General features: G+C 40.0%; 1 protein-coding gene across 5 annotated transcripts in view; it reads left to right on the top strand.

The window, feature by feature from the left end:
- The first annotated feature begins 2,875 nt into the window (after positions 1 to 2,875).
- Positions 2,876 to 27,771, top strand: part of LOC100723442 (broad substrate specificity ATP-binding cassette transporter ABCG2) — a 45,703-nt gene continuing 20,807 nt past the window's right edge. The window contains exons 1-7 of one of the 5 annotated variants that reach the window (XM_063247262.1): positions 2,908 to 3,046; positions 13,630 to 13,697; positions 14,737 to 14,964; positions 22,636 to 22,695; positions 23,599 to 23,713; positions 24,290 to 24,442; positions 25,788 to 25,945. In XM_063247262.1, coding sequence (XP_063103332.1) covers positions 13,672 to 13,697; positions 14,737 to 14,964; positions 22,636 to 22,695; positions 23,599 to 23,713; positions 24,290 to 24,442; positions 25,788 to 25,945 — 740 coding nt within the window. In that variant the 5' untranslated portion in view covers positions 2,908 to 3,046; positions 13,630 to 13,671. Of the gene's footprint in view, positions 3,047 to 3,330; positions 3,501 to 13,629; positions 13,698 to 14,736; positions 14,965 to 15,108; positions 15,145 to 22,635; positions 22,696 to 23,598; positions 23,714 to 24,289; positions 24,443 to 25,787; positions 25,946 to 27,771 lie in introns of those variants that run through there. The other 4 variants (XM_063247263.1, XM_003467467.5, XM_013150094.3 and 1 more) reach the window with 4 other exon arrangements.

Raw genomic sequence — 27,771 nt, 5'->3', positions numbered from 1 at the left:
AGTAACTCAGATAATTTTACTTAGCAAATATACTGACCTATTAATGTGAAATATCACAAACTGAAATATTTAAAATTTAGATTTATCTTGGGTGAGGATATGACTCTTAAATATTGCAGTCCATGATAAAATCTGTAATTTTATCAATTTATTTTACCTTTAAACAAGATTGGTATTTTCATTATAAAAGTTTTTATCTGCATGAAATCAAATGCAGAAAATTATACTAAAGTGGTAGGAAAAAAAGACATTTTACATTACTACCCACAACAAACTAACATTGCCATACATGCCTTAGCTTCCCTAGTTCTGAAATTACAGGCCTACCCCACCATACCTAGCTCTCCAGTCCTTTTTAAAGTTTTAAGAGTGTTTTGTACAACAACATAGCCGAGGCTACCCCTAAACCTGTGATCTTCTTGCTTCTTGAGTATGTATAAGTTGTTTGCATTAGTTTTATTTACTTCTTGCAGTGCTGGGAATTGAAACCAGGGCCCAAACACTGTACAACTTATATCCTTAGTGCCTTTGTTTGGTTTATTTACATAATTTCAGAATGCTCCATTCACTTTAATATCCTAGTTTTGTGTTTGTGTGTTTAATGTGGTTTATCTCAATATCATGCATTTCTTGGTTTTTTAAAGTCTCTTCTTGGAATTGCTGTTATTTTTTGGAAGTGCCTTTAAATCTTGCTGATATTGACAAAATTTTATTCTTTTGAGGATGATTTTCAGTTATTAAAAATGTTCATTAAGAACCAGTGCTGTTATTTTTTGGAAGTGCCTTTAAATCTTGCTGATATTGACAAAATTTTATTCTTTTGAGGATGATTTTCAGTTATTAAAAATGTTCATTAAGAACCAGATCAAGGGTTTATCCTAATTTTGACTCCAAAGGAGGTCTAATATGTATTTGAGCCTTAAAGAGATTTTTAAAATTTAAATGTTTAAAATATATTTCTAGAGGCTGTGGTACATGTAGCTTAGTATTAGAGCTCTTGCTCAGCATGTGCAAGGACTTTGGGTTTGATTCCCTAGCACCAATGGAAAAACCCAGTCCAACTCAGTTATGGTAACTGCTGATGTTAACAGCAGAGCAGCCTATAGGATACTATTTTTCCTTCATACACAGTTATAAAAATATATACCTTGTTTCTGAACCATAAGCACAGTTTTTTTCAGTATTTGGTACTGGGGATTGAATCCAGTGCCTTTGCACTGACCTACAAATCAAGTCTTTTATGTTTTATTTTTGAGCCATGGTGGGTCTCACTAAGTCACTCAAATTGGGCTCAAACTTGTAATCACCCTGCCGCAGCCTTCTAGACCGCTGGGATTATAGGCCTGTGCCACTATACTTGTCTAATTTTTGCAGTTTAAAACATTTCCCTGCTAATATGGCCCTGGTAGACATGATGCTTTCCCCCACTTAAAATAGAAACTTAAAAAATGTTTCAAGATACTAACCATCCATTTGGAATATACATCCTGGGCACAAAGCAGTTTTAATTCATCTAAATAATAAAATTAATAATAAAAAATTCTCATTGTATGTTTCATTAGGTCCTAAAATTACAGAAGTAGTCTGGAGATTCCCTGCTTGGGATGGGGAGTCATGGCCTCTTGACCCTGACCCAGACTGTGTACGAGCGCCTTAGCTGATGCTTCTCTTCATATAACAATGGAGCAGCAAATTCCAGTCTCATGAGAGCAGCACCTGGTGGCATCCAAGGTAGGCAGGACACATTCTTAGTGTTTCGGAGCTATCAGCCATCTCAGTTTGCGTCTTTCCATCTGTAACATCTGCAAGACTCAAATCCCCAGCTTCTGGGATGTGATCCCTCAGGTCCTCCACCGGCTGATGGATGGATAAAGTCCCGAAACAGGAACTCAGAAATCAGATACCGTAAGAGGCCTATTTCCCCAGAGGTCTTGGGAAACATCACACAAAGGGCACAGTGGTCATAATCCTAACCGATCCTTCCACACTTGCATTCTCTGCCTCTGGGGTCTTTCATGCTCAAGAAGGAGGAAGGCTGTGTGGGTCTTTTGAGTTACAGCTCTGGAACGCGACAACACAAACTGGGCAGGCCCGGCTTTTTGGACTGGCCTGGCTTTGTGCACAACCTTATTGCACCCGGAGGTCTGAAGCTCTGACGCTGCGGTTGCTCCCGCCTGCGCGCAAGCCCCCAGGGTCCGCACCAGCCCAGACCGGACCCCTCTGGCGCCCTGAGCGCCCGCACTGCATTGTGGGAGCGCCTCTTTCCACGTCTACCCCGACGGAGATTTGCCCAGAACAAAATCTTCACCTAGATGCTTGGATGCATCACATAAAGTTCCTTAAACGTACACAGTATTGTATTTTCAAAAAGATTCTGAGACATTACATACCATCGGTTAGCTTCTCTAGATCTCTGGGCATAAATTTTCCTGCGGTGAGTGAAGAATTAACAATACTGTAATTCCCAGCGTCCATCCCAGCACCGACAGGAGGATTTTAGTTTGCACAAGAGACCCAGAATATACTGCGGGAGCTGGTGCCCGAGGTGCCTGACACCACTGCGTCCCTGAGCCATACGGTCGCGCTGCGGCCTCCGCCCAGACGGCCGCGAGGGGAACTGCGAACTGCGGAGCCTTCCGGCCGACGCTCCCCTTCAGCCCCAGGCCTTCCGACTCGGCCCCGCGACTGTGCTCGCCCCGCGGCGCAGCTACTCATCTTCCTCCGCGCCTCCGCCTAAAGCGGGGGCCCTGTAGGGGCGCCGGGGTCACCGCGTAGGAGCCGCGGGCCAGGGCACCCACCTGGTGGCCCCGCGGTTAATCGCGGAGGTCTGCTCGGGAACGCCCGGAGGCGGGGGTTTCGGGTCGGCGCGGCCCGGACAGGCTTCTCCGCGATGCTCCGCCCCACCCCAGCTCTTATCTTAGCCTCGCAGCCGGCGCCGAGCCTTTTAGCTTCGCCAGACCCCGGACCCGGTGGTGAGGTCCAGTCTGCTGCCTGCAGCAAAGAGAGCAGAAGCCTCGACATCCGCGCTGCCCCGGGCCCGCCCGCGGTGAGTGCCCGGCCGGGGAGGGGACGGGAAGGGGCTGCGGCCGCGCCCTGTGCCGCGCGGACGGACAAGCAGGAGGGCAGAGGGAGCCGCAGCCCCGACGACGGAGGCGGGGACGAGGGGAGGAGGCAGCCGGGAGCGGAGCGGGGCCGCTCGGGGAGGTCTGCGGGCGCCACGAGGCAGATGCTTGGGGTCCTGGTCGCCGGGAAGCTGCCGCTGTGGGCGGGTCCGGAGATCGGGGTGGTTCGTCCTGCTCGGTCCGACGGTGCGTGCTCTGCCCCTGGGCACCGCGAGCCGGATCCCTGGGCGGCGGGAACCGCTGCTGAGCCGGGAGCGAGCGCTGGCTGTGGAGGTGGGCGGGAAGAGTGGGCTTCGTGTGTGTGCGTTTCGTTAGGAAACTGCACACTATTCAGCAGAGTTGGCCGAGTTTGTGGACCTTCCGCAGTTTCCTTTGAAAGTGAGTAGAAACAGAGACTGCGAACTAAGTGGTTTTTCAGAAGATGCTGTGGTGGTGCAACTGATTTGTGGTCTGGGTGTTGGTGACATAAAGCACTTGCTTTCTGCAAATATGTGGGAAGATAAATAGTTGGCATAGGGTGGGCAAAAACGTAGAAAGCCTGGGAGTTATTACAGGTTGAGGAACAGTTAACCTAATTGTTTTAAAGACACTCTACCTGTGTATTCTGTGTTTTATTCCTAGGACGTAAGTTTTGTCTAAAATAATAGGTGTTTTGCTGAAGAGCTAATGAGATCCCTGTTGTAATTTTTCTGTGAGTAGTTGAATTTTACTTTTATTGTTATTTTTTTTAAGAGCTGGAATTTATGTTGTCCAGGCTTGCCTGGCACCTCAAGGCTCAACTGAGCCCCCTATTGCAGCCTCCCATGTAGTTGTGACTGCATGCCCTGCTCTACAGTTTAATTAACAAATTAACCAGCTTATTATGATGTTTATAAAAGTAATACTGAAAGGTTTGAACAGTGCAGAAGAATTTCATTTTGGGGGAGGGTCTTTTTCGTTTTTATCGGTACCAGGGATCGAACTCACGACCGCACACTTGCAAGAAAGGCGCTTATGCCGCTGAGCTAATCCCCAGCCCAGTGCAGACTAATTTAAGACCAAACAAATTATATATCCTAAGACTATATAAAGTATACATAAACTAGCATGCTGTTACACATTTATAATTCAAGCACTCTGGGAGGCTGAAGCAGGAGCATCAACAATTGGAATCCCCCCTGGGCAGTTTAGTACCTTAGCAAGACCCTGTCCCAAAATGAAAAAATAAAATAAAATTAAATTAAAAATGTCCTAAAGGACTGGAGATGTAGCTCAGTTTGAAGACCCTGAATTCAATTTTCAGTAATGATACAGGGAAACAAGATTCTTAATTTATTAGAGTTCGTTTTCCTAAAAATAGAAGAATGAGTTTTAGGAACAACAGAGGTTAAGAGCACAATATTATTTATTGAGAGAAAGAAAGCTTTTGTCAGAGACAAAAGGGGTCCCGAGTGGATTCCCAAAGACCTTTCTAGGGACTTTTGTAGAGCAAAATTACAAAGTGAGGCAGGTCTAAAGTGGGGAAAACATGGGAACTCACAAGGTGGGCATGAGGTGGGACAAAACTATGGCCAACCAATAAAATTAATTGCACAGGTAAAATTGATTAAATCGGGACAAATGGGGAAGGAATCACATAGTACGAAGGCATGAATAGAGAACAGTGACTTTTCCTGTAGAGGGTTGGGATGGTGATTGCTGGCTTCCTCAGGGTCTTAGAGACCTATTAGAATATCAGTTTCTCATGCTTATCCTTAGGACATATGTGGGTGCATTTGATTTATCTTTTGTCTTGAGATATGGTCCACAGTCATATCTGTCCTTCCCACAGTTGCAAGGTATCTGGTCTTCTGCACTGGATCCTTTGAGGGCCTGGCTCTGTCTGCCTATATTTATTTTTTTTTTAATTTTTAAAGTTATTTTTTATCTTTTACTGTGTTATGCCTGTAATATTTCTGTTTAACTCAGTTGCCTGTAACAGTAGCAATTACACATAGGCATGCACACACACCCCAAAATGAAACCTGAAACAAAACATATATTTGTAATGTTGCTTTGTTTTATCTTACCTAATATTATAAGTGCAAAAGGTCATTTCTTTTTTGAAAGAAACATACAGCTTCATAGCAGCAAGTTTTTATTAGGCATCTCTGTTCCAGGCCTTGGTCATTATGTGTAGTTTCCCTTAGGAAGCATCTTTTGCATCTAGATCTATTAAAATACACTCATATGAAGAATCTAGAACTCTGTATCTGCATTTTTTGTCATTAAGCATCCATGAAGCACTGAAAAGCACCATAAAGCAGATAATTGGAAACTGAAACAGACCCTAGAATGAAGTTCTGATGCAGGAGCAGATTGGAACTGACATTGGTGGATTGAAGGGTCCTCTGCACTCAGAAGTGCTTCCTGGAGGCCAGAAGTGATAGAATGTGTGGCTCTTCTAGAATCTTTTACTGGTATTTACATTTTTTGAGACAGTCTTGCTGTATGTATAATCTAGGCATTCCTGTGTGTAGCCCAGGCTGACCTGGAACTCACAGTAATCATTCTGCCTCAGTTTCATGGAGTGCTGGGATCACAGGAATGTGGCACCATGCCAGGCTTGGCATTTACTTTTAAAAGAACTGTCTCAGGCATGTGTCACACAGGGATCCAGAGGAGACTGAAGAATGGCAGTGGGAGAGCATCTTCAATGTACCAGCAAATCACTTTCAAGTGTGCTTTCCAGGATGGGTTGTGTAGTTGTCCTTGTCCCTGGTGTCAAGACCCTCTGGCCTCCTATTCTGCTTTTTTAATGGTGGAATTTTTTTTAGGAAATAAACCTAGATTTTATGGAGAGAAAAGTAGATTTTATGTTGCTTCAATGTTTGCTATTTCTGTCAAAATATATACAGAAACTGCCAAAAATGTATATACACTTCAGGAAAAGATTAATGTGTATACACATTTTAATCCTAAATTTTTTGTGATATCATGTGGTGAATACAAGTTACCTTTGGCCTCTAGAGTTACAAGAGGTGCTCAAAGTAGTGGCGATTAATTTCCAGACATTTATTTGTATGGCAAACTGCTGCTTGAGTAACCTTGGTCAGAGTGTCCACTGAGATTGCTGTACATGCATTTTTAGTTTTTTTTTTCTCTTAAGTGTAGTGGTTTTTTTTTTTTTTTTTTTTGTCTTTTTCCTTTTTATCGGTACCAGGGATCGAACTCACGACTGCCTGCTTGCAAGGCAGGCGCTTATGCTGCTGAGCTAAATCCCCAGCCCCCTGTAGTGGTTTTTTTGATACAGAGCATCCTTTAGGATAAAAGTATTAAAATATTTATACATGTTTTTCTTTTCCTGAATTGCCTATGCATTTTTTGAGGACTTGGTATATATACATATATATTTATACTTGATATACTTAAATGTGTATGTGTGTGTGTATATATATATATATTTTTTTTTTGTTTTGTTTTGTTTTGTTTTGTTTCCTTGTACTGACAAGTGAAACTAAGGCCTTACTCATTCCAGGAAAACATTGTACTATTGAGCCTTGTCCCCTATGTTCTTAATGGCTACATAGTAACTGTACCTATTTATGGGGTACAGTGTGATATTTCAATATGTGTATACCTTGTATAAGACCAGATCAATATACTTTGCATATCTGTCACTTCATATTTGTTAAGACTCTAGAAGCTTGAAGATGATATCAAAAAGAAAGATTTAAATTGCTTACTCTAGTAATGAGTTACTAGATTTAAATTGCTTACTCTAGTAATGAGTTAAAAAGTTATAATGAATTTAAAACAATCTTAACTCACTGTGTAGCGCAGGTTGACCTCGAATTCATTGTGTAATCTAGGCTGACTTCGAACTCAAGTGATAGTCCTCCTACCTCAGCCTCCCAAGTGCTGGGATTATAGGCATGTGCCACCAGCTCCAGCCCATTTTAGTGTCAAAATTAAATAATCTGAATGGCCATCCCACCCATATTTACAGGTTGCATACATGAATCTAAAGTTTGTTCTTCAGAAAAATGAATGTCCCTATCTCTTTAAGATGTGAACCAATAATTGCTCATCTACATGATTTTGGCCGCATACTTTTTTCTTTACAATGGCTATCTTGGGGTATAATTCACATAGTGTATCATGTGCCTACTGAAAGAGCACAATTTTGTGGTTATTGGTATATTCAGCCTGTGCAAGCATCATGTTCCCACCATGTCAAAAACCCATACTGCCAAGCACTCGTTCCCCACTGAGTGGGAGGCCAAGTTTTGAGCACCACAGTTAACTTATTTGTGGAGATAAATAAAATATTCAGATAATTGTATTCAAAGGCAGAAGTGTATTTGTTGTTTATACTGGACATAAGTATATACAGAACAGAATTGACATTCTACTCACTTCTTCCTTCCTAATCTTGTTGACTAAGACAGTATTCACGAGAAGGGTGGATAAAGTTTTGGCAAAGTCAGAGATTCTGTTCAGTGTCAGTCCCTGCACTTTGTTGATCACTAGTTCAATCCTTCAGTCTGATACTGGAAAAGCCTTAATACTACTTAGATGAGGTTTGGCTGGAATTTTGTCCTTGGGCCCAGGTGGTATTAGGTAATTCATCTGTGTGGAGCTCTGCCTGTTACCAAGAAGGCTGAAAAAGAAGTGTCTGGGAAGTAACAAGCCTTGTGATCTCCCTCTATAGTCAGTGAAAGGGTGTCTTGCGGAGGAGGAGGAAAGACTGGATGAGAGGTGTCCAAATTTAGTTGCTCTTATCCATGAGGTCATTACTTCTACATTAGTGTCCATAGTCACTGCCACACACTGGTAGACTTTCCATGTACCCTGCTACAAGGAGGAGGAGAGAAGGCCCAGGAAAGCAAGAAGGGACCCTGAATACTAAGGAGGCAGAAAAAGCGTTTCACCTCAGGTGTCCCGTTTGGTGTGATTTATGACAAGATCTTTGGATCCTTAGAATGATAAAAGGAAGTGGCCCTTAATGTGCAGTTGAGTGCTTACAGGAAACAGAAGACCACTGAACTTTATTTTTATCTGTTCATCTGTCTGTCCACACTTCCTTTTCTTCCCTCCCTCTTTCCTTTGGTTCCTTCCCCTGTACCTTTCTTCTCCTTGTCCCTGCACCCCCTACCCGGTAGTGCATTTCCCAGGTGTACTATTTGTTAACAGAGCAGCTCATCTTGAAGACATACAGGGAGCAGAAGGGAGGTTATGAGTTGATAAGGACCCCCATGTAAGTGTTGTAAAGGGCCGCTCTTCATTTTCTGCCTTTTTTATCTGGATGACAGTTTCCTCCTGGGTGCAGGGAACATTGGACTTTGTCAGGGAAGATCTGATTTATTTTTAAGGAATCAGAAATGAAGTATGAATCAGTAGCAAGTGCTAGAAAAGTAGTATCATGTTAAGTGTACTGAAAACTTTTTAGTGTTTGGGTTTTGAATACGAGGAGCTCCAAGTTGCTATGCCTGTGGTGTTCCATTGAACCGCTGAGCTACATCCCAGACCAAACATTTAGGGGTTATGTGACATAGCACTACAAATAGTAGGTGACTAACTAGTCACAGTATTGTGTTACATAAATGTTCAGTTAGTGAAGTGTCATGGCCTTGTAAGAGTGTAACACACCAGGCTCTGATACTGACATGCAGGTAAACTAATTTATAGACAGTCCTGCTCAGCTAAACTCATATGTTGTTGTGAGGCTCAAAGGGGGTTAAGATGGCAGTATTCTTTGGAAACTGCAGAACACTGTAGCTATCTATCCGTATGTAACAATGTACTATAAAATACTCTATGAATGATACCATAATTTATGTGTAAATTTAATATAAAATTATTGAAATAGTTTACATTTTCTCATGCCAATTCTTCAAAATCTGGTATGTGTCTTACATAATCATCATATCTCAATTTGGCTGTCTGTATTTCAAGTGGTGGGTCACATGGCGAGTGTCTGCCAATTTTGGTAGCAGCACAGATGTGAGGCATTAAATTGACACACTGATAGATTTTAATTTTGATGATGACTTTCTTTTATTCTGAAGATTCTCAGTTTTCTTTGATTTTGGTAACAAATAACTTGTTTCCAATACCTAATTTTTGTTAGTAAATACATAAGGATTATAGTTATAGAGAGGATAAGAATCCAGATTGATGCATTATTTTAGCGCATACCCACTGTGGTGAGAAAGTATAATTTTCCTATCTTTGTCTCATTTTGTAACATGAGAATAGTGTTTCTGTGCTTCTGAATTGCTTCTGAAATCCTTGGAATCTGAGTTATGGGAATGTCTATTGTAACCTGGGAGGCCCATGCCTATAGCCTCACCTGTGCTGCACAAGTTTTCTGTCCTTAAGTAGCTCTTCACCCCTCAGTGTGCCTTAGAGGCCAGTTTGTTCACACCCAAGTTTATGATGCTGAGGTGGCTTGGGGTGGATCCTTGGATTGCCTCAGGCCCGGCAAGTTTTCAGAAAGACCTGGTAATTACATGGCTAGAAATTTTAGCCTCACCTATGGCCTCTGGAAAGTAGTGTGCATGGGAGGTTAGGTTCTCTATAACTTGTAAGCAGTGAGAGTTGCTGAGGTTCCCTCTGGGGAATGTATCCATGTTCAGGGAGGGAGTTACCCTCCAACTCCGCTGGAACAGGAGCTTTCTTGCTGAGGACCCCTTCTGAACTGGCCTTGTGTGTGTGCCTCTTGTGGTCAGGTATTTCCCTGAGTCCTGTGAGCTGCTCTAGCAACTTCAGCCCTAGGAGAGGGTCATGGGAACCATTATTTTTGGCCAGTCAGAAGCATAGGTGACATTCTACTCTTTGGATTGATGTCTGAAGTATGGGGTAGCTTTGTGCAAGGAATAATGAATCTGCGGAATGTGATCCCTAAATAGACAGTGTCAGATTTAAATTGAAATACCAGATACTCAGTTGTTATCCACTGGACCCTTGGTGTATGGGGGACATAACCCCAATATCCAGTCACAGAGGAGTTCTATGTTATGAGAATTTAGTAGGAGCCAAACAGTGGATGTTTTGAAACTGCATAGTACCTTGTATGATGGTTATTTCAAGTAAAACTTACAGGTAACTCAGAAAGTATAAAATGGTAGACTATTTTTAATTAAAATGTAATGATAACTGAGTGTGGTCTCTGATACTTATAATCCTAGCACTCTGGGAGACTGAAGCACAAGGATCAACTATTTGAACCCAGCCTAAGCAATTTAGGGACTTAATGAGACCCTATCTAAAAAAAAAAATTAAATGTGAGTTGGGAGTGTAGCTCATAAAGGCCCTTGATTCACATCTCCAGTACCAAAAACAAACAAAAACAAAAAAATAAAAAGAAACCACTCACCAACTAACATCCTCAAGTTTACGCAAGGACTGGAACCCCCCTGGAATGTGCTGTATTGATTTATAAGGGGGATAAGCAGAAGCCTCAGGCCAGTGAGTGCATTTCAGTTGTGAAAGAGTTTTGGCCCAGACAGGACACTGTAACGGGTAAAGCCTTAGGCGGAACCAAGGAGCTCCATCTTCCCCACCCCTAGGAATTTACCTGTGACTGTATCTTCCCCACCCGTAGGAATTTACCTCTGGCGCCAAATGAGTGCCAATGGGCTACCTGTGCATCGCTAATGCCCTTTAGGTTCCACCCCAAACCTAGGCAACTTACATGCCCCTACGCCACAGAGATCGCTGAGGGGGGGGATGCCACACCCCAGGGTGTGTGTGTGTGTGTGGGTCTCTCCCCGCATTAGCAAAATAAAGGTCATTTGTATTTCGTATTTCTTACCTTTTCAGCTGCCGCACCCCCACAGTTCTATCAAGTTGCTCCATAAGAAATCTAGTCTTGCTACTTAGTAATTCTCCTGGAGCTTGAACTCAGAAAGCACTCCTTGTGTCTCGACTTAAAATTCTTTTAGTTTTTATTTGTTTGAGACAAGGCCTCCCTGGGTAGTTCAGGCTGGTCTTAAACTCACTTATGTAGCACTGGCTGGCGTCAAAACTCGAATGGATCCTGCTGCTTAGCTTCCTGAGTGCTTGGGATTACCGGTGTAGGCCACCATGTGAGTTGTGTTTTACCTTCACATATAGATCTTAGGTCTTCCTCCCCCAGGAAGGTAGCTTCTCAAGGAATGCTGCCTCAACAGTTACCCCTGGGGCCATATATATGCCTCCTTGGTAATCACTGGTTCACTCCAAGAGATCCTGCAAGTAAGTGGCTTCAGTTTCTCAACAATGAGCAGTTGTCCCCATTTCTCCCATTCTTTCCTCCTAAAAGGGAAGAGATACAAATTCTTTTGAACAGTTTATAAGACTGTAAGCTTTGTGTTTTCACTTTTCTTCCAGTATGCAGCGTAGCCCTGGTTTCTAGGAGGATCTCACAGCTCTGATGTTTGAATTTAAGCTAATCATTAGTGTATGAGAGTAACAGGAAAACAGTATTTTGCTGTGTTACCCTTTCAAAAAGGGTACTTTTCCAGAGTGCAGCTTTGACAGAATTGTATAAATTTTGTTAAGAATATCTACAAGAGCATGTTACGTTTCTATTATAAACATTGAAAATGTTGCTTACTTTGATGTCTCTTTATTTTTGACATAATTATTGATGTACGGAAAAGTTGCAAAAATACAGTAGAGAGCTCCCCTATCACAATCATAACTTTAACATCTGCACGGAAGTATACTATTTAATTAATTGTAATACTCATTTATATAGTTTATCTTGATTTCCCTTGTCCTTTTGGTATCCTTTTTTCACACAGAATCTAATTCAATTTCTTACATTATAGTTAATTGCTAGATAGCCAGTTTGGTCCAATCTCTGATGTTCTTTCTTTTATGATCTTTCCATTAGTGAAGACAGTAGTCAGTTCATGTGTTGAATACGTGTCTAGTGTTTACTGGATGTTTTCTCATAATTATTTTGCAGTTTCATGTTTTGGAAAAAAATACCTTAAAAGTAAAGAACTTTTTAGGGCATTGTGTCAGGGTTTTTTGATGTGAATGTATCTTTTTACTCAGGATGTTGAGCTTGGGTAAGGTACTGTTTTTCAGCTCTCAATGTGAAGTTACCATTTTCCTTCTTTGACAGATAGCTTGACAGGGAAACTTGAACTATGCAAATACCTGATTTCTTTTAAACTTTTGTTCTCTAATTTTGTCAACTATTTGTGGAACATGCTGTACCTGTTACTATCTTTTTTTTTAAAGGCAAAAGATTTACTTGATTTGAGGAGAAACCAGAGTGTAATTACTGTTTCTTGATTCAAGTGTGTTTTGTTTTTAAAGTTCATTCTTCCTACAGTTTAAATTTTTTTGTTAAGGAAGACCTTTTTTCTTTTGTTTATTGAACTGTTTGTATCAATATTGACTTATGAGTGCTTATAATATAGGTTATTATCCAATTACCTTTATTTTTAATGATATTGAAAACCAAGAGCTCGTTGCTAAGCATTCAACTTGAAGTTACTTTTGACCTTTGTATTGGGAATGCTTAGGACTGAACCCTGAACTTCATCCTTATAGGCAGGCCCCCCCCCATCACTGAGCTATACCCCAAGATCTCTTTATTCATTTATTTGGTTTTTAAATTTTGAGACAGATTTTTGCTAATAGCCCAGACTGGCTTCCAACTTGTAGTCCTCTGATATAGGGGAATGAAACTCCTGACCTACTATATGTCTGGTATGAGTTGGTGTTCTCTAAAATTGAAGAATGAATTTTAAGAGCAACAGAGATTAAGAGCAGAATACTCTTTATTGAGAGAAAGAAAGCTTCAGTCTGAGAGAGACAGACAGGGTCCTGAGTGGGTTACTAAGGACTCTGTCTTTTCTAGGGACTTTTATAGAGTAAAATCATGAAGCGAGAGAGCACCAAGGTGGGAAAAAACGGAAACTTAACAAGGCAGAGGGTCATGAGATGGACCAGAACTATGGTCAACCGATAAGATTAATTGTTCCGGTAAAACTGACCAAATCAGGGATAAATGGGGAAGCCAGTCAGGTAGCAAGGGAGCTTTCTTATGGAGCAGTGACTCTTCCTGTAGGGGGTTGGGATGGGTGGCTCCTAGCTTCTTCAGGGTGATCTATGCCTATTTAGAATATCAATCCCTGATACTTAGGATGTGGTTGTATTTGTTTTACCTTTTGTCTTGAGATCTGGCCCACCTGGTAGGTGTCTGGTTCCTCCAGTGTTACAAGGTATCTGATCTTCTGCACTGGCTCCTTGGAGGTCCAGCCTTGTCAGACTGCCTATAAATATTTCTGCCTATAAATATTTCTGACTAACTCAGCTGCCTGTAACAATGTGATATAGTAATTATGTTTTATGACTTTATATAATTGCTTTATTTAAAAGTAATCAAATAATGAAACGTGTGTGTGTGTGTGTGTGTGTGTGAGATGGAACTGATACAGGGGAACGAAACTCCCAGAATATATTTACTGAGAGAAAGAAAGTTTTGTCTGAGAGAGAAAGAAAAGGTCCAGAAGAGATTGCCAAAGACTCTTATCTTTTCTAGGAACTTTTATAGAGTAAAACCACTGAATGAGGCAGGTCCAAGATGGGGAAAACATGGAAACTCACTAGGTAGGTGTGAAGTGGGACAGAACTATGGCCAACCAATAAGATTAATTGCTCAGGGGACAAATGGGGAAATGAGGCTTGTAGCTTGCAAGCATACAGGCTTAAGGAGCAGTGACTTCCTGGAGTGGGGGGTTGGAATGGTGATTTCTGGCTTCCTTAGTGTTAAAGAGACCTATTTAGAATATCAGTCTTTGAGATGTGGTTGTATTTGTTTGATCTTTTGTCTTGATGTCTGGCCCACAGTGGGAGGTGTCTGTCTCCCCAACAGTTACACGGTATCTGGGCTTCTGCATTGGATCCTTGGAGGACCTAGTGCTGTATGACTGCATATATTTTTATTTAACTCAGTTGCCTGTAACAGAACCTTCACACTGAGCTGTGACAGGCCCCTGTGTGTTTTTCTTGTATTTTAAACTTCATTTATAAACTCAAAACTTTATGCTTTAGAACATTGAAGTACTTAACTCTTGGCTTGATTTACTGTGTCACGTTCATACTTAGTTTTAAATCTTAATGGGGAATTTAAATGTTTGCTGATTAAGGAAATTATTATATTATTGCAAAGTGTACAATAGATATAAAATCTAGTGATCTAAATTCAGAGAAGTTCTTTTGTCTGTGGCTGCTTGGCTAGGGCCTTTTTGGCAATATCAATATTTTAAACTGAAATTTAAAAAGAAAATATAGGGAGCATAATGATGATAGTATAGTTCCTTCCTGAACTAAATTATATCATATTACATTTTTTAAGTGAGACAAATCTTACCTCATTTGTTTTCCATTTTTATAAATATTAAGTAATTTACATGCACTTATTGATAATTCATTTGACATCTAATTGGAGTGCAGGTGTTCAAAATTACATCTGCTTCCCATTGTAGATTCTGAAGTTCTTATCACAGGTACATGAACAATTCATTGAGAAAGAATCTACAAATTGAAGCACAGTTAAGAAGACTGGGCTTAAATATGTATTTGTTACCTAGAGTTTTACAACACATTTATCTGGACAATTGATTTACTCTTGCTTTTTTCTTAACAGAGTGGCAGAAGCTCAAACTCCCCCGATGTCTTCCAATAATGACCAGTTTTGTATTCCAATGTCACAAAGAAACACCAATGGTATCCCTGGGATGACCTCCGGTGACCTGAGGAACCGTACTGAAGGGGCTGTGTTAAGTTTCCATAACATCTGCTATCGAGTAAAAACGAAGAGTGGCTTTCTATTTTGTCAGAAAACAGTTGAGAAAGAAGTATTATCCAATGTCAAGTATGTGCATAAACCTTTTAAAAGACTACTTTGTTGACCTGCGCTGAACTTCATAGATTTTTTAATTTTACCAGTGAACTGTTATGAGTATTTGTATTGAAGTCTTCAGATCGATATATTGATGCATACTTTCATTTCTTTCAGCTAAACTAGGACTGAAATGATTGACTCACTTGTTAAGTATGTATAACTTTGAGAGGGACTGACAAAGTGCCCTAAAATGTGTCTATACTATGTGTGTTTTGTTTGAGAAACTGAATAATTAGTATGCCATTTAATTTTTCCTCATTAAGTCTTGTACTTTGGTGAAAAGAGGCCTGGCTGTGTGGGTTATTGCTTTTTAATTATGGGGATATAATTGTAACCCTTTGAGTAGTACTTTCTGAGCCTAATACTTTATAGGTGCTTGTATACTTTATGTCCTTTATATTCCAGTGGCAAGAAGTTTGAAATGATAGTACATTGTGAAAGTACTTTCCTTTCAAATAGATCTATTTTAAGTAATGACCCATTTGTAGTGGTTATCGGACTATAACAACTTAATGCTTTTCTTCCATAAGAAAGACATAAAAAATGTTTAAGTATAAGACAACTGTAATTTTGCTGAAGTTCTGGTGTTGATGTCTAAAGAGATGAGAATTTAGGATCTAAACCAATGCATTTAATCTTATTTTAAAAGTACCTAGTATACCTCTAATCCCAGCTACTCTGGAGGATTATAAACTCAAGGCCAATTTGAACAATTTAGGAGACCCTGTCTCAAAAATATGTCCAAAAGACAACAAAACAAACACACCAGAAGGACTGGAGGTTTACTGCATGGTATGGCGCCCCCAGGTTCATTGCTCAATACTGAATGGGGAAAAAGCAGCAACAAAAATTCAGACTAGTAATTATGATTTTCATTCTTTCCATCTACAACCAATAAAAACTCAGAGCTGCTGCTGAAGTTAGGACACAGTGGGGAAGAAGTGAGCATTTCTATAGAATCTCTCACTACTAGGTCTTTTTCCATTTCCCAGAGCTATCCAATACGGTTAATTTTTCTCTGATTTCTAGAGAATTGAGACTCTACTTTCCCTCTCTAGTGTCAGAAGTGAATTTGGGTTTGCTCAAAATAGCATGTGTTTCATTTGACTAATAAGGGATACAATTACTTGTAGACAAAGTAAACACATTTCCCTAAGACTGAGGGAGAGGCTCAGAGCCCTTTGATTACTTGTGGCTGCAGATCTACATGTAATCAGTTGTTTCTTCTATTTTCTTGTTGTTTTGTACATGACTATGATCTTCTTTTGGTCCTAGAAATCAGCTTTGTTCCAACTTGTGTGTGTGGGTAGTAGATGGGAATCTGAGAGTTGACTGGGCTGAGCCAGGGGTGCCTGGTAGAATTAGAATGTTTTCCTGCAGTGACACCCTCTATCAGCCCTGCTTCTTGTCTCTTTCTTGTGTTGGTTAAGAAATCCTGACTTGAAAAGTCAGGAGATGAATGATGGATACAAAACTTCAATCATTTGCTTTTGTTTAGATGGAATTGACTTAGGGAAAATGGCAGGCACTTTGAAAATGTTCATCCCTCCCATTTTGTGTTAAAAGAGGTAGAAAATGACACAGTTTGAATATGTGTAGGTTGAATAGATATAAAATGTGTTCTGGGGGAGGGTACATTTTTACCGTGCTATGTTATCATTTTTGATGCTGAAGAAGATTGAATCTTTGGCCTGGAGCATGCTATACATAGTGCTCAGCCACTGAGCTATATTCCTAACTCCTCCAAAAAAGATACACATACACACACAACTTTTTTCTTTTTCTTTTCCTGTTGTCTTTGGAATTGAACCTGGGGTCTTAAGCAAGGCAGGCAAGCACTCTGCCAGTTGAGCTATGCACCTAGTTTTAATGTGTTAGATGAGTGACTCGATACAGTAAGTGCCAGCTGCTCAGTGTTTTTATAGCCGAGTGGTGTACATTTCAGCAAAGGAGGAAATCGTCTTGTGTTTTTCTACTGTCTTGGTTACTTTTCTCTCATTGCTGGAACAAAACACTCAACACCCAAAGTTATGAAGGAAAGATTTATTTAGCTTGCAGTTTGTGGAGGTTTCTTTCTGTTACCAGCTGGCTCGAAAGCCTGGTGGCCATGGCACAGAGGCAACACTTCAAGGTGGCAGAAGACAGCAAAAACATCAAGAGTAAAAAGGGGGTGGAGCAAGCCTCTTCTCACTTATATTGTATGCAATCCACCAACTTCCCTCCTCCCTGCCTCTAGCGGTGTAGCACCCCTACCATCTCTATTCCCTCCTCTTGCACAGAATGTTTAGAGTGGGCACCCTGGCTCCCTGCTGAGTAGCTTAAATATCTAAATTTCTCAAGTTGTCACAATTACACTTACCTTCAGGAAAAAAGTTAAATTCTTTCAATTTTTATAGTTAAAGGGATCGATATTCTTGGTTACTCACATTTCCATGGGAAAGGTCATCCCTTTTTGGGTGCATTGTTTTTGGTCATCTACCTTCAAGTGATTAGTCTCTGGAGTATGGGATGTTGCTCTCATTATCTTCAGTTTGTATTTGATAACACCATCACCATTCAAAACAACAATTATATACCAGAAGAGTTGATGAGAATATTGATTTTCTTTTTACTCTCCCTTTTGTAAGAAGATAAATGCAAAACTTGTTCATGCATATTTGATTTTCCCAGTCTTATGAAAAGCCTTTTTCTTATGCTTAATTTTTCTCAATACCCAGCACTTGAGCTTTCCTTCACCTGTGCTGAAAATCTTTGGAAAAGAGTCCATTCTAGGAGACATGTGGATATTCTGTAATTAAGAGGGAAATTCATTGTGTACTTTGGGACATTTTCAAAATAATCAATAAGTTATTTTGAAATAATTTCCAACATAAACCTATAGGAACATAGCCTTCTAACCAGAATCTCTGTCAATGACTGCATTTGCTGTCATCACTGTGCCTCATTAATGTAGCCATTGTCATCAGTGATTTTGAGAGCAGACTGTCCACTTGGTGCTCCTTCATCCCAAACTCTTTCAGCATAGGATGGACCTTGTCCTTAAAATCTCTCAGTTATTTCTGTTTTTGTCTAGTAGCAGCTGAGGGGAAATGTAACTATCATGGTACTCCTTCCATGACTGACTGATTACCAGTTTGGTATTCTCCATTATCAAATCACCCTAGGTGATATTAAAATTGATCACCAGGCCTTTTTGCTTCTGCCAAATTTCACCATAATGTCACCATTTTCTTCCTTGTGCTTGATTAGTACTGTGAGAGGAGATGATTTTATGTTATCTCAGAATCCTGTTCCTTATCAAACTCAAGCTCACCAGCTTCAGCTCTCGTAGATAACTATTCTGGGAATCACTAACCAAAGGGACAGTTGCCACAGGGTGATTTCTATTTTTTATCATCTCAAAATATGCATTCTACTAAGAGTGAGAAGCACCATTTATCATCTCTTAATTTACAGTAAAGACATAGATTTGTATTTTATTTAGTGGCTTTAAGTAACTGTGCATCATTATCATTATCTTGATACTCAAGATCATTCCCTTCGGTCCTTCGTTTGACTTGTCTCTTTTTTGTGGAAGACGATTGTGATAACTCGAACCCCGGAATAAAATCCAAGGAAGTAAGAAATTAAAATTTAGGGAGCAAAGGCTTTATTTTAGGCCAGGCCTGGCGACACAGTCTCCAGGAGCCAATTTGGAGACTGCACACCTGACAGCTAAAAGTCAGGGCGTTTATCTTGTAAAACAGCAAACAGCTGTTGGTCTCACAATGCAAGGAGGGGGGCTGGGGCACACTATAGAACAAGAACCCTGTGATTACATGTCTTGGGAAAAGCAAGATCAGGTAACAAGCAAGTTTTCCTGCAAACAAGCAAGTTTAGATAAGAAGAAATCCTGTTTTCCTCAGCAGAGAATAGAAATCTAGCATTAATTAACAACTCCTGTTAGCTTATCTTAACACCACATCTGTTATTTGTAGAGGGCAACAATGGTTAACGTATCAATTAGGTAAGATTTTACAATTCTTTACAGGGGAGAGCATTGATTAATATATCAATTAGGTCACCCAGAGGGAGAAGAAAAACATATACCATATTTATACATGGTATGGCCATATATAAATATAATGAAGCTATTTTTCCTAGAGTACAACAATGATAAAGTATTCATAAACAAATAAATGACTGGGTGTTTAGAATGCTCTCTGCTAATGGAGTTTCCTTACTTTTAGTCCTTCTCAGTGGACAGTTGGGGCAAACAAATACATGCATCTGTCAGTTTGTTACACAGCTGCCTACCCTGTGGAGGTGCATGTAGATCTGGCCAGGATGAATAAGAGAGTGGGAGCTGGGTAGTGCGTCAACTACCTTTTTCCCTATCTATCTGCATAGATTAAAACGCATGACTCCTTGTTAAAACGCACAATTCTGAGTTCTTTCCACATTTCCATGTTTGTAACATCTCAGAAAAAAAGAACCTGGCTGTCATTTTTCATGTGTCTATTGACTGCTCAAATTTTTTTTTTTTTGTCTTTTTCCCTTTTTATCGGTACTGGGGATCGAACTCACGACTGCCTGCTTGCAAGGCAGGTGCTTATGCCGCTGAGCTAAATCCCCAGCCCCTTCAATTTTGTTTTTATGGTATATTATTTTCATCTTTAAAAAATATTTTTGTTAGTGCACATAAAAGATGAGATTTCATTGTGGTGTTTTCATACATTCATATAATGTAGTTTATTCCCCATTACCCTTCTTTACACCCCTTTCTTCCTTCTCCCTTATTTCCTTCCTTTTGTCTAGTAATAATCTGCCTTCTAGTTTCATGTTGTTTTTTGGTTGTTGTTCAGATTCCACACATTAGGGAAGACTTGCAGTGTTTGTGTTTTTGACTGCCTTAGTCATTTTTCTTATTCTATAATGTAAGCATCTTCTAGTATGCCCTGCTCTCTGCCTCTTTGCAGCCCATGTTCTGGGAGCTGGCAGTTGCTGTATCCCACACAGAGCTTCGTTCATCTTCCTGCTAAGAAAAGGAAAGGAAGAGCAAGCCTAGCAGGAATTACTGACATAGAATTTGAGTATGAAATAACAGACATCAGTGTAAGTAATTTTCCTCCAGCGTGAATACAAGTTTTAGTAAGTTGTAGAAGTTTATTTATTCAACAAATTTGGAATGCCTGTTAGGTTATTGGCATTGTACATACATAATAGGTTGTGACATAGATATGTTCTCTGTTCTCAGAAGGCCTATAATCTGACGGGAAATTTCATTATGTTCTAGTATGATACAAAGGCTAAAATATATACTATATAATGTTAAAATATATAATATATAATGTAGAGGCCTCCGATCCTAAATTGGATTGAGAAAGTGAAGTTTGAGAAAGTGAAGAGATTGAATGTGCAGAGGGAGACAGGTTGTGCTCCAGTAGCCGCTTTGACCTCTCTTGTCCGTAAACAAAACAATACCAAAGGATTATCCATTAAAAATAATACCAGAAGGGCTCCTTCTGGTAAGTAGTGTGCTGCATATTATGGGGTAGGGAAGTGGCAACAGTATGACACAGCTGTTCCTGGGAATGTTTTGCTGTGTAAGGAGAGGAATTTGCATGTATATGCTGTAAAACAATAAACAGGAAGGGTATGACCTTTGAAGGGTAATAGCAGTGTGATGAATAGGGTGGGGAAACCAGGGAATTGTGGACTATAGACCAGGGCAGGAATCATCAGACTCTTCCTCTTAAGGGTCAGATTGTAAATACTTTCAATTTTAGGGGGAATAGTGCTCAAAAATGGATGAGCTTTGCTCTGTTCATGTGTTTATAAATACAACAGGTGATCAAGTCTAGAGTGATGATTTCTGGAGCAGAATGTAAGCTCCAAGAGGGCTGAACTTTTGTCCTTTTCATCTGTTTATACGATTCTTTTATTTTCAATTCTAGCTCATGTCCTAGGGAACACTTAGACACTTAGCTGTTGAGCGAATGAAGATGGAATTGGCTTCTGCTCTTGATTGGGACTGCATTTGTGATTGTACACTATTGGTTCTGTAATGCTTAGAGTCCAAGTAAGGTAAACTAAGGGACTTGAAAAATTCTTTGTCTTATATCATTCACATTCAATTCTAGTTAAATAACTCAGAATTTTTGCTTTCATTTAGGTGGGTATTTTTAAAACAGGAAAGGCTTTCTGCCACTGAAGTATTAATAAATAACAAGCTTGTTTCTGATCATTTTAGAGATAATAACTAGGCAGTTATTAATAAGATGATTTAAGGGCTAAACATGAATGCACTTTGACACTTTAGTTAACTATTAGTAGCTTATGTTTGTGTCAGTCTTGGAGGCAGAAGGTCGTCACCTGAAGAATTAAGAGATGTTTTCTGTGTTACGGCCTCCTCCAGATGTACTGAGCTGCCTCTGTCTTTGATGTTTCTTTGAGAAGTACATCTTCCCTTTTCCCTCTCCAGGCAAAGTATAATTGTGACAGTTAAGGGACAAAAGGCAGTAAATGCTGAGGTCCTGTTTTCTTTATGTACTGGGACGAAGTGACACAGAAGTTTATCACTCAGGATAGTTGTGTAATCATAGGATTGGCCTTTATGGAGATCATTATCTTAGATTTAAATAGCTGTCAGTTCCAGTCTTTCCTTTGGAATAGATGCTGTTTTCTCTGTGAAATACTTAACTTACCAATGCTGAAGAGAACCTGGAGAGAAACACCAGAATTCTGACTGGGCTGAGCCAGGCTTCTATTTCATCATAGCTGTCCATTTGCAGCATCTCTTCTGTATTTTTTTGCCCTGCTTGCTGTTTACCTGTTCATCACTCTCGTGTCTACTTAAGTTTGTTTGAAACATAATTGTGTCTGTTTATACCTGTACAATCCTTAAAGGGCATCCCCTCCCGGAGTGATACTCCCTTTTTCTAAACTGAATACTTTCCAGCTCCCTTAACATGGAAGGAAATGATCGATCTTTTCTAATTGATAAGACATTTGTCTTGGATTATAAGAACTGGGATGCACTCCTATTCTCTGGCATGCTGCTCCCTTTGGATTTTCACTTAAGATAGTTGTTTTTGGTTTGGTTAGATTTTAGTAGTGAGACCACTATACTACTTCTGGTATTCTGTGAAAAACTGATTGTTTAGAATTTGGTTTGGGAGCAAGTGAGGCTATTTGAAGATAGTACTCATTAAACGTTATACTCTGAGGCTGTTTTGTACTTTACATTGCAGGACTTCATGAAAATCTGTTATTTCAAGGAACTTTTCTTTTGTTGCTGGGGATGGAACCCACGTCATCCTACATGCTAAGTTCTAACTGAACTAATGTAAGCTATTCACAGGCCAATTTCAAGGAATCTTGAACTTTGGATGTGTCATTTTTAAAAGGTGTAAGTAGTTTGGAGAATAACTGGTGAAAGAGGCACTTGATCCATCTTTCTTACAAGTCCTGACTAGTGATTGACATCCTTTATATACCAGCCTTCTATAAATCATCTGTTCCTTTTTTTTTTTCTCCTTAAGAATTGGTGCTTACTTTCTGTCCACAATTTTATAAACCTTCATTCAGTATAGTCAGTGCAGATACTAATAGAACTTTGTTTAAAATACACAGTAAAATAATATGTTTTTGTGTTTACAGTGGAATCATGAGACCGGGCCTCAATGCCATTCTTGGACCTACAGGTTCAGGCAAATCTTCGTGAGTATAACAAAAAATAAATAAGCCTTTCTGTGCAGTGTTTTTGAAAATCACTTTTATAGGATAGGAATATAGCTCAGTGGTTATGTGCTTATGTATCATGCAGAAAGCCCTTGGTTCAATTTTCAGTGCCACACAAGATTTAATGTATGTACTAAAAATCACTGTAACATGAGCACATGGTGGGGTGCATTCTGTGCTTGTTCTGCCTGGTCCTAGGTACTGTGGCTAGTGTGCGGTTGAGCCAGGTTCTGGTTTCATTTCAAGGACCAGGTAGTCTGTCTGATTAGGTTAGCTTTACTAATAGGACCTGATAAAGTGGTTGGCTTACATATGGCAGTGATGGCAAACCTTTTAGAAGCCAAGTGCCCAACCTGCAACTCAAAACCCACTTATTGCGAGTGCCAACACTGCAATTAAACCTGAGTGCTGTGGTGATTTTGTTTGTTTTCTTAGAAAAAAATAACTACATTAACATGTCTTGTTTTAAAAGAAAAACACGATAACGTACGTCCCATAGGTTTGCTGCTACTGGCATATAGCATTTGGTTATATTATGAGCCAGTGGGGAGTGGAGACAAAGGGATGATATTAGAAGTAGGGAGATGGAACGGAAGGTAAGATTGAGGATGTGAGTTTTAGATAAAGGAGTCCTATGCCTGAGTTAGGACCTCCAAAGTCAGGTAGGGGGAGGGTCATTTGGGTATGTGCTGGATATGCCAATGATGACTTGCCTTAATATTTTTGAGACATATATATGGTTGTATATCTATGTGTAGATATATAGATGTATACCTTGATGGACTTAATTTTCTAACTCGAGCAGAATTTGGATTCAGTGTGGCTAAAAAGTATGACCTGTGTTGGATGGAAATCTCCCCCAAAATATATGTACTTTTATAGGTTGTTAGATGTCTTAGCTGCAAGGAAAGATCCTAATGGATTATCTGGAGATGTTCTGATAAATGGAGAACCACGTCCTGCCAACTTTAAATGTAATTCAGGTTATGTAGTACAGGTAAGTATCAGTGGATTGGTCTTTTAAATTTCTTCTGTTTCTATATGGGTAAGTGTCTTGGCTTGTAGCTTGGTGTGCTTCCAGGTGATTATATGATATGGTTATACAAACAGCTTTCTTTACACCAGCTTTATGTGAGCTCCTATTATGCCCAGGATGATATTAAATGGAAAAGTGGAGATGATCTGAAATATGATGCTTTTAGGATAGTGGCAGCAATTCTACCTGTTACATCCTTTTAAATGACACTACTATTGTCCTTTTCTGCCCTTCTCTTTGTTCTTCCTCTAGCTTGGACAGATGTCCTTGGCAAATCCTTGTACACAGCAGTCTGTTAGTAGCTAAAGTATTACCTGGGATCTCCTTGGGTGTGCCGGAGTGGGGTGGAAATGATTGCATTAGGAATCTGCAGCTGTCTGTATGTGGAACTGCTGCAATCTGTAAACCTAAAAATCACCATTAATTAGAACTTTATCATTGGTTTGTTATTTTTATGGAATAAAGTACCTATAACTAGCATGATGGTCTTAGAAGAGATTGAATATGCCTCAGTAAATGCCATCATTTTTCCTTAAGGATGATGTTGTGATGGGCACGCTGACAGTGAGAGAAAATTTACAGTTCTCAGCAGCTCTTCGGCTTCCAACAACCATGAAGAATCATGAAAAAAATGAAAGGATTAACATGGTCATTAAAGAGTTAGGCCTGGATAAAGTGGCAGATTCCAAGGTAATGTGAAAAAAGTTAGTGTCATAGTCAGGAAACAGAAACTCCTCCATGTGGATGCTACTCCCTTACTCATAAGTTTCAGTTTCCTGTAGTGTGTGTGCTCAATGTATTGCTTTTTGTAATGAAGAGAAAAATGAAAAGTGACTACACAGTGTGAAGTAGAAATTAAGCTGAAAACCAGTCTCCACAATGGACAAGGCCCGGCAAGGCATGTGTCCTCTGCCATGCTCATGGTTAATGCTCAGTTGGTGCCTTTGCACTAACTTTTGTGTTTTTCTCTTCCCACTTTTAGCTGTTTTTTCTCACTCTTCCTCCAGGGGCTTTGTTTCATTGCTTTTTTGAGGTGTATTTCTAGAATTGATAAATTTGAAGAATCCAAATAGCAAGAGTCCAAAGATGCTTGTTCTATATGTTTCGCTTTGCTATAGTTTGGCTTCCAAAATTATACTCATTCGCATTAAAATTTCATTTGTGTAGTACTCAAGTTATTTTTCTGCGGAGTTTTGGTGCTTTTGTTCCTTCTCTCTTCCCTCTGCTGCCTTCTCTCACTTTTCTGCTAATATTAAATTTCCAGACTCTTATATGCAGGGTTTTAATGATGTGGGCAAGAGTAAGAGGACAGAATGACTACTTGTGTGGTTGGTGGTGCAGGATCAAGAAGAGAAAATGGGATGAGTGAACAGGAAATTTGCTGAGTAGACATTTGGAACTTGGGCTATTGAGATTATAATGGAAAACAGGGTTTGTACTAGCTGTTGCTTTTCATGATACTTACCTTTCATGATATTTTGCTTTTTTTTTAAGATGAAAACTGGTGGATTTTTTTGCTAAATTTTGTTTGAAAGAATAACTCCAGCATGCCACCATGCACTACTTATTTTTCTTTTGTTGAGTGATCGTTTGGTTTGGTTTATTTGCTTGACTTTGTGTTCCAGTAAGATACTTTCTTTTACTTATTTTTAATCCTTTTCTTATTTATTGCTAGAAAAATGAACTGAGATCCTCACACATTTACTATTTTAGATTGCAGTTTCACTGTATCAGAGCCATATCTTTGTGTTTTAATTTATTACCTTACAAGGAATCATTACATATGGTAAGGAACATACAGAAACTATAACAAGCATGGATTTCATATCAGGTTGGCTTTGTAGCAACCCTGACCTTATCCTCAGTTTACACATCTGGTGCAGGAGAAACTGCCTTCTTCTCCCAGGTATCTATTTATTTGCTGTTCAGAAGAGTAGTGAGGGCAATGAGATAAAGTGTCTCACAGGTTAGGTCACACAGTGATAGTGATCCTGATTGTTCCTGTCAGTGATGATAATAATACTTTGTGTTTTAGGTTGGAACTCAGTTTATCCGTGGTGTGTCTGGGGGCGAAAGAAAGAGGACCAGTATAGGAATGGAGTTGATCACAGATCCTTCTGTTTTGTTTCTGGATGAGCCCACAACTGGATTAGACTCAAGCACAGCAAATGCTGTCCTTTTGCTCTTGAAAAGGTAAATGCTATAAGTACGTTGTTCCTTCTTTATTTAATATAAATCATTGGTCACTTTTATGTACCAGGTGTTCTTGATGCAGGGGACTCCAAAGTGAACAGCAGAATTTCTGTCTTCTCATTAGAGGGAAACAGAAGTGCTAGGAGAAAGATGAAGTAGAAGCCCAAGGAAAGATGACTGTGGTGGGCTAGAACTTTAAATGACAGGAGGATTGGTGAAGACCTCAAGCCTGTAATATGATCTGGGAGGGAATGAGAGAGACAGGCTAGATGTGGCAGGAGACAGCCCTAGTTGGAAGGAACAACCAGTGTCATAGGGCCTAGCAGGTCCAGCGGATGTAGGACATCAAGAGGGCAGAACCCAGTGTCTGAGTGGAGTGGAGGCTGTCGAGTGTACTCTTGTAATAAAATACCACAGACTCGGTGGCTTAAAGAACAGAAGTTAATTTTTCTTACAGGAGCTTGGGAGTCTGAGATCTGGATGTCCGGGGTGGTTTCTTCTCAGTCCTTCCTCACTGGCTTGTAGATGGCTGTCCTCTCCCTCTGTGTGTGTGCTTGTGAGCTAATCTCCTTTCACATGAATGCCAGTTAGATTAAGACTCACTTATCAACCTCATTTAATCTTAATTGCATCCACCTCCAAAGGCAGCCACATTCTTAGGTACTGGGCGTCAGGACTTTAGCACATGAATTCTGGGGAGGACACAGTTCACTGTCTCAATGGTAGAACAGAATGTGAGGTAGGTTTTTGTTGGTGGTAGATTACACAGTCCTCAGAGGTTCCTGTGAGAGTATGGCTTTTTTACTGTCCTTAAAGATGTGGGAAGCATTTTCAGAGTTCTAGAGCAGAGTGCAGACAGCTGTGGAGAGGCTGTACAGCTGGCAGTGGTGAGTGTGAGAACAACTGGAAGGAACCTCTTGAAGAGTGACTGTGCCTTGACTAGGATGCTGTGGTGCGGTGCTGAGCATGTGTGTGTGTGGTAGGGACTGCTGGGCCTGTTTTAAAGAAAGAACCAACAGGAACAGCTCAGGTATTGAACCCGGCATATGATGCTTGAGACAGTGACTCCTAGCATTTGGGGTCTGAACAAGTAGAAAAGAATGAAACAAGAAATAGCATTTCTTTTAATGAAGAAAGAAAGACTGTGGCAGGGATGTTTATAGGAAAAATTCCCAAAGTATATCTTCCTTAAAACTAATAAAAAGATAATTTGAAATTGACAGAAAATCTCCAAGAATAGTACAATGAAAATCACACATTCCTAAACTCTTACTTTTTGCTTAATTTGCTGCCCTTTTGACCTGCTCTGTTCCGGTTTACATGTTTTTCTTCTAGTGTTTTTCTCCCTCATTCTGAATATACTCCGGAGTATTACTCTGAGGAGCCTGGACACTCCACCTTGCCACTCTCCCAGTGAGGAAGTCGCCTTTCAGGGCTTCAGCACTATCCAATGTGCAGGTTCTAGCCAGGTGTCACCAGCTCTTCCTGGAATGTGTGAATCCTCTCTTGAAACACATCTTTTCTATATTGCTTTCTAACATAGAAAAGTTCTTCAGTCTTCTGTCTTTCATGTCCTTGTGAATCTTAGTATATTTCATAAGGTTGAACCTTGCCTGGATCCATGGTGGTGTCCATGAAGTGACTCAGCCCACAAAACACTGCATCATACTGTGGGCTGTTCCCACCACAGATGGTGTGAGCCTTGGTCATATGATCATGCTGGCCGATTGGTGTGATACTACTGTTTTCTCCTTGGTGAATGATAAGCATTGTGTGTGTGTGTGAAATTATTCTTATGCCTATATTCTGTTCCTCATCATGTCTTT

Source organism: Cavia porcellus, unplaced genomic scaffold, assembly GCF_034190915.1.
Source record: "Cavia porcellus strain 051 isolate PalLab524CR breed Dunkin Hartley unplaced genomic scaffold, mCavPor4.1 scaffold_4, whole genome shotgun sequence".
NCBI lineage: Eukaryota > Metazoa > Chordata > Mammalia > Rodentia > Caviidae > Cavia > Cavia porcellus.
The sequence above is the reverse complement of the archived record's forward strand: the minus strand, read 5'-3'. Positions and strand labels throughout refer to the sequence as shown.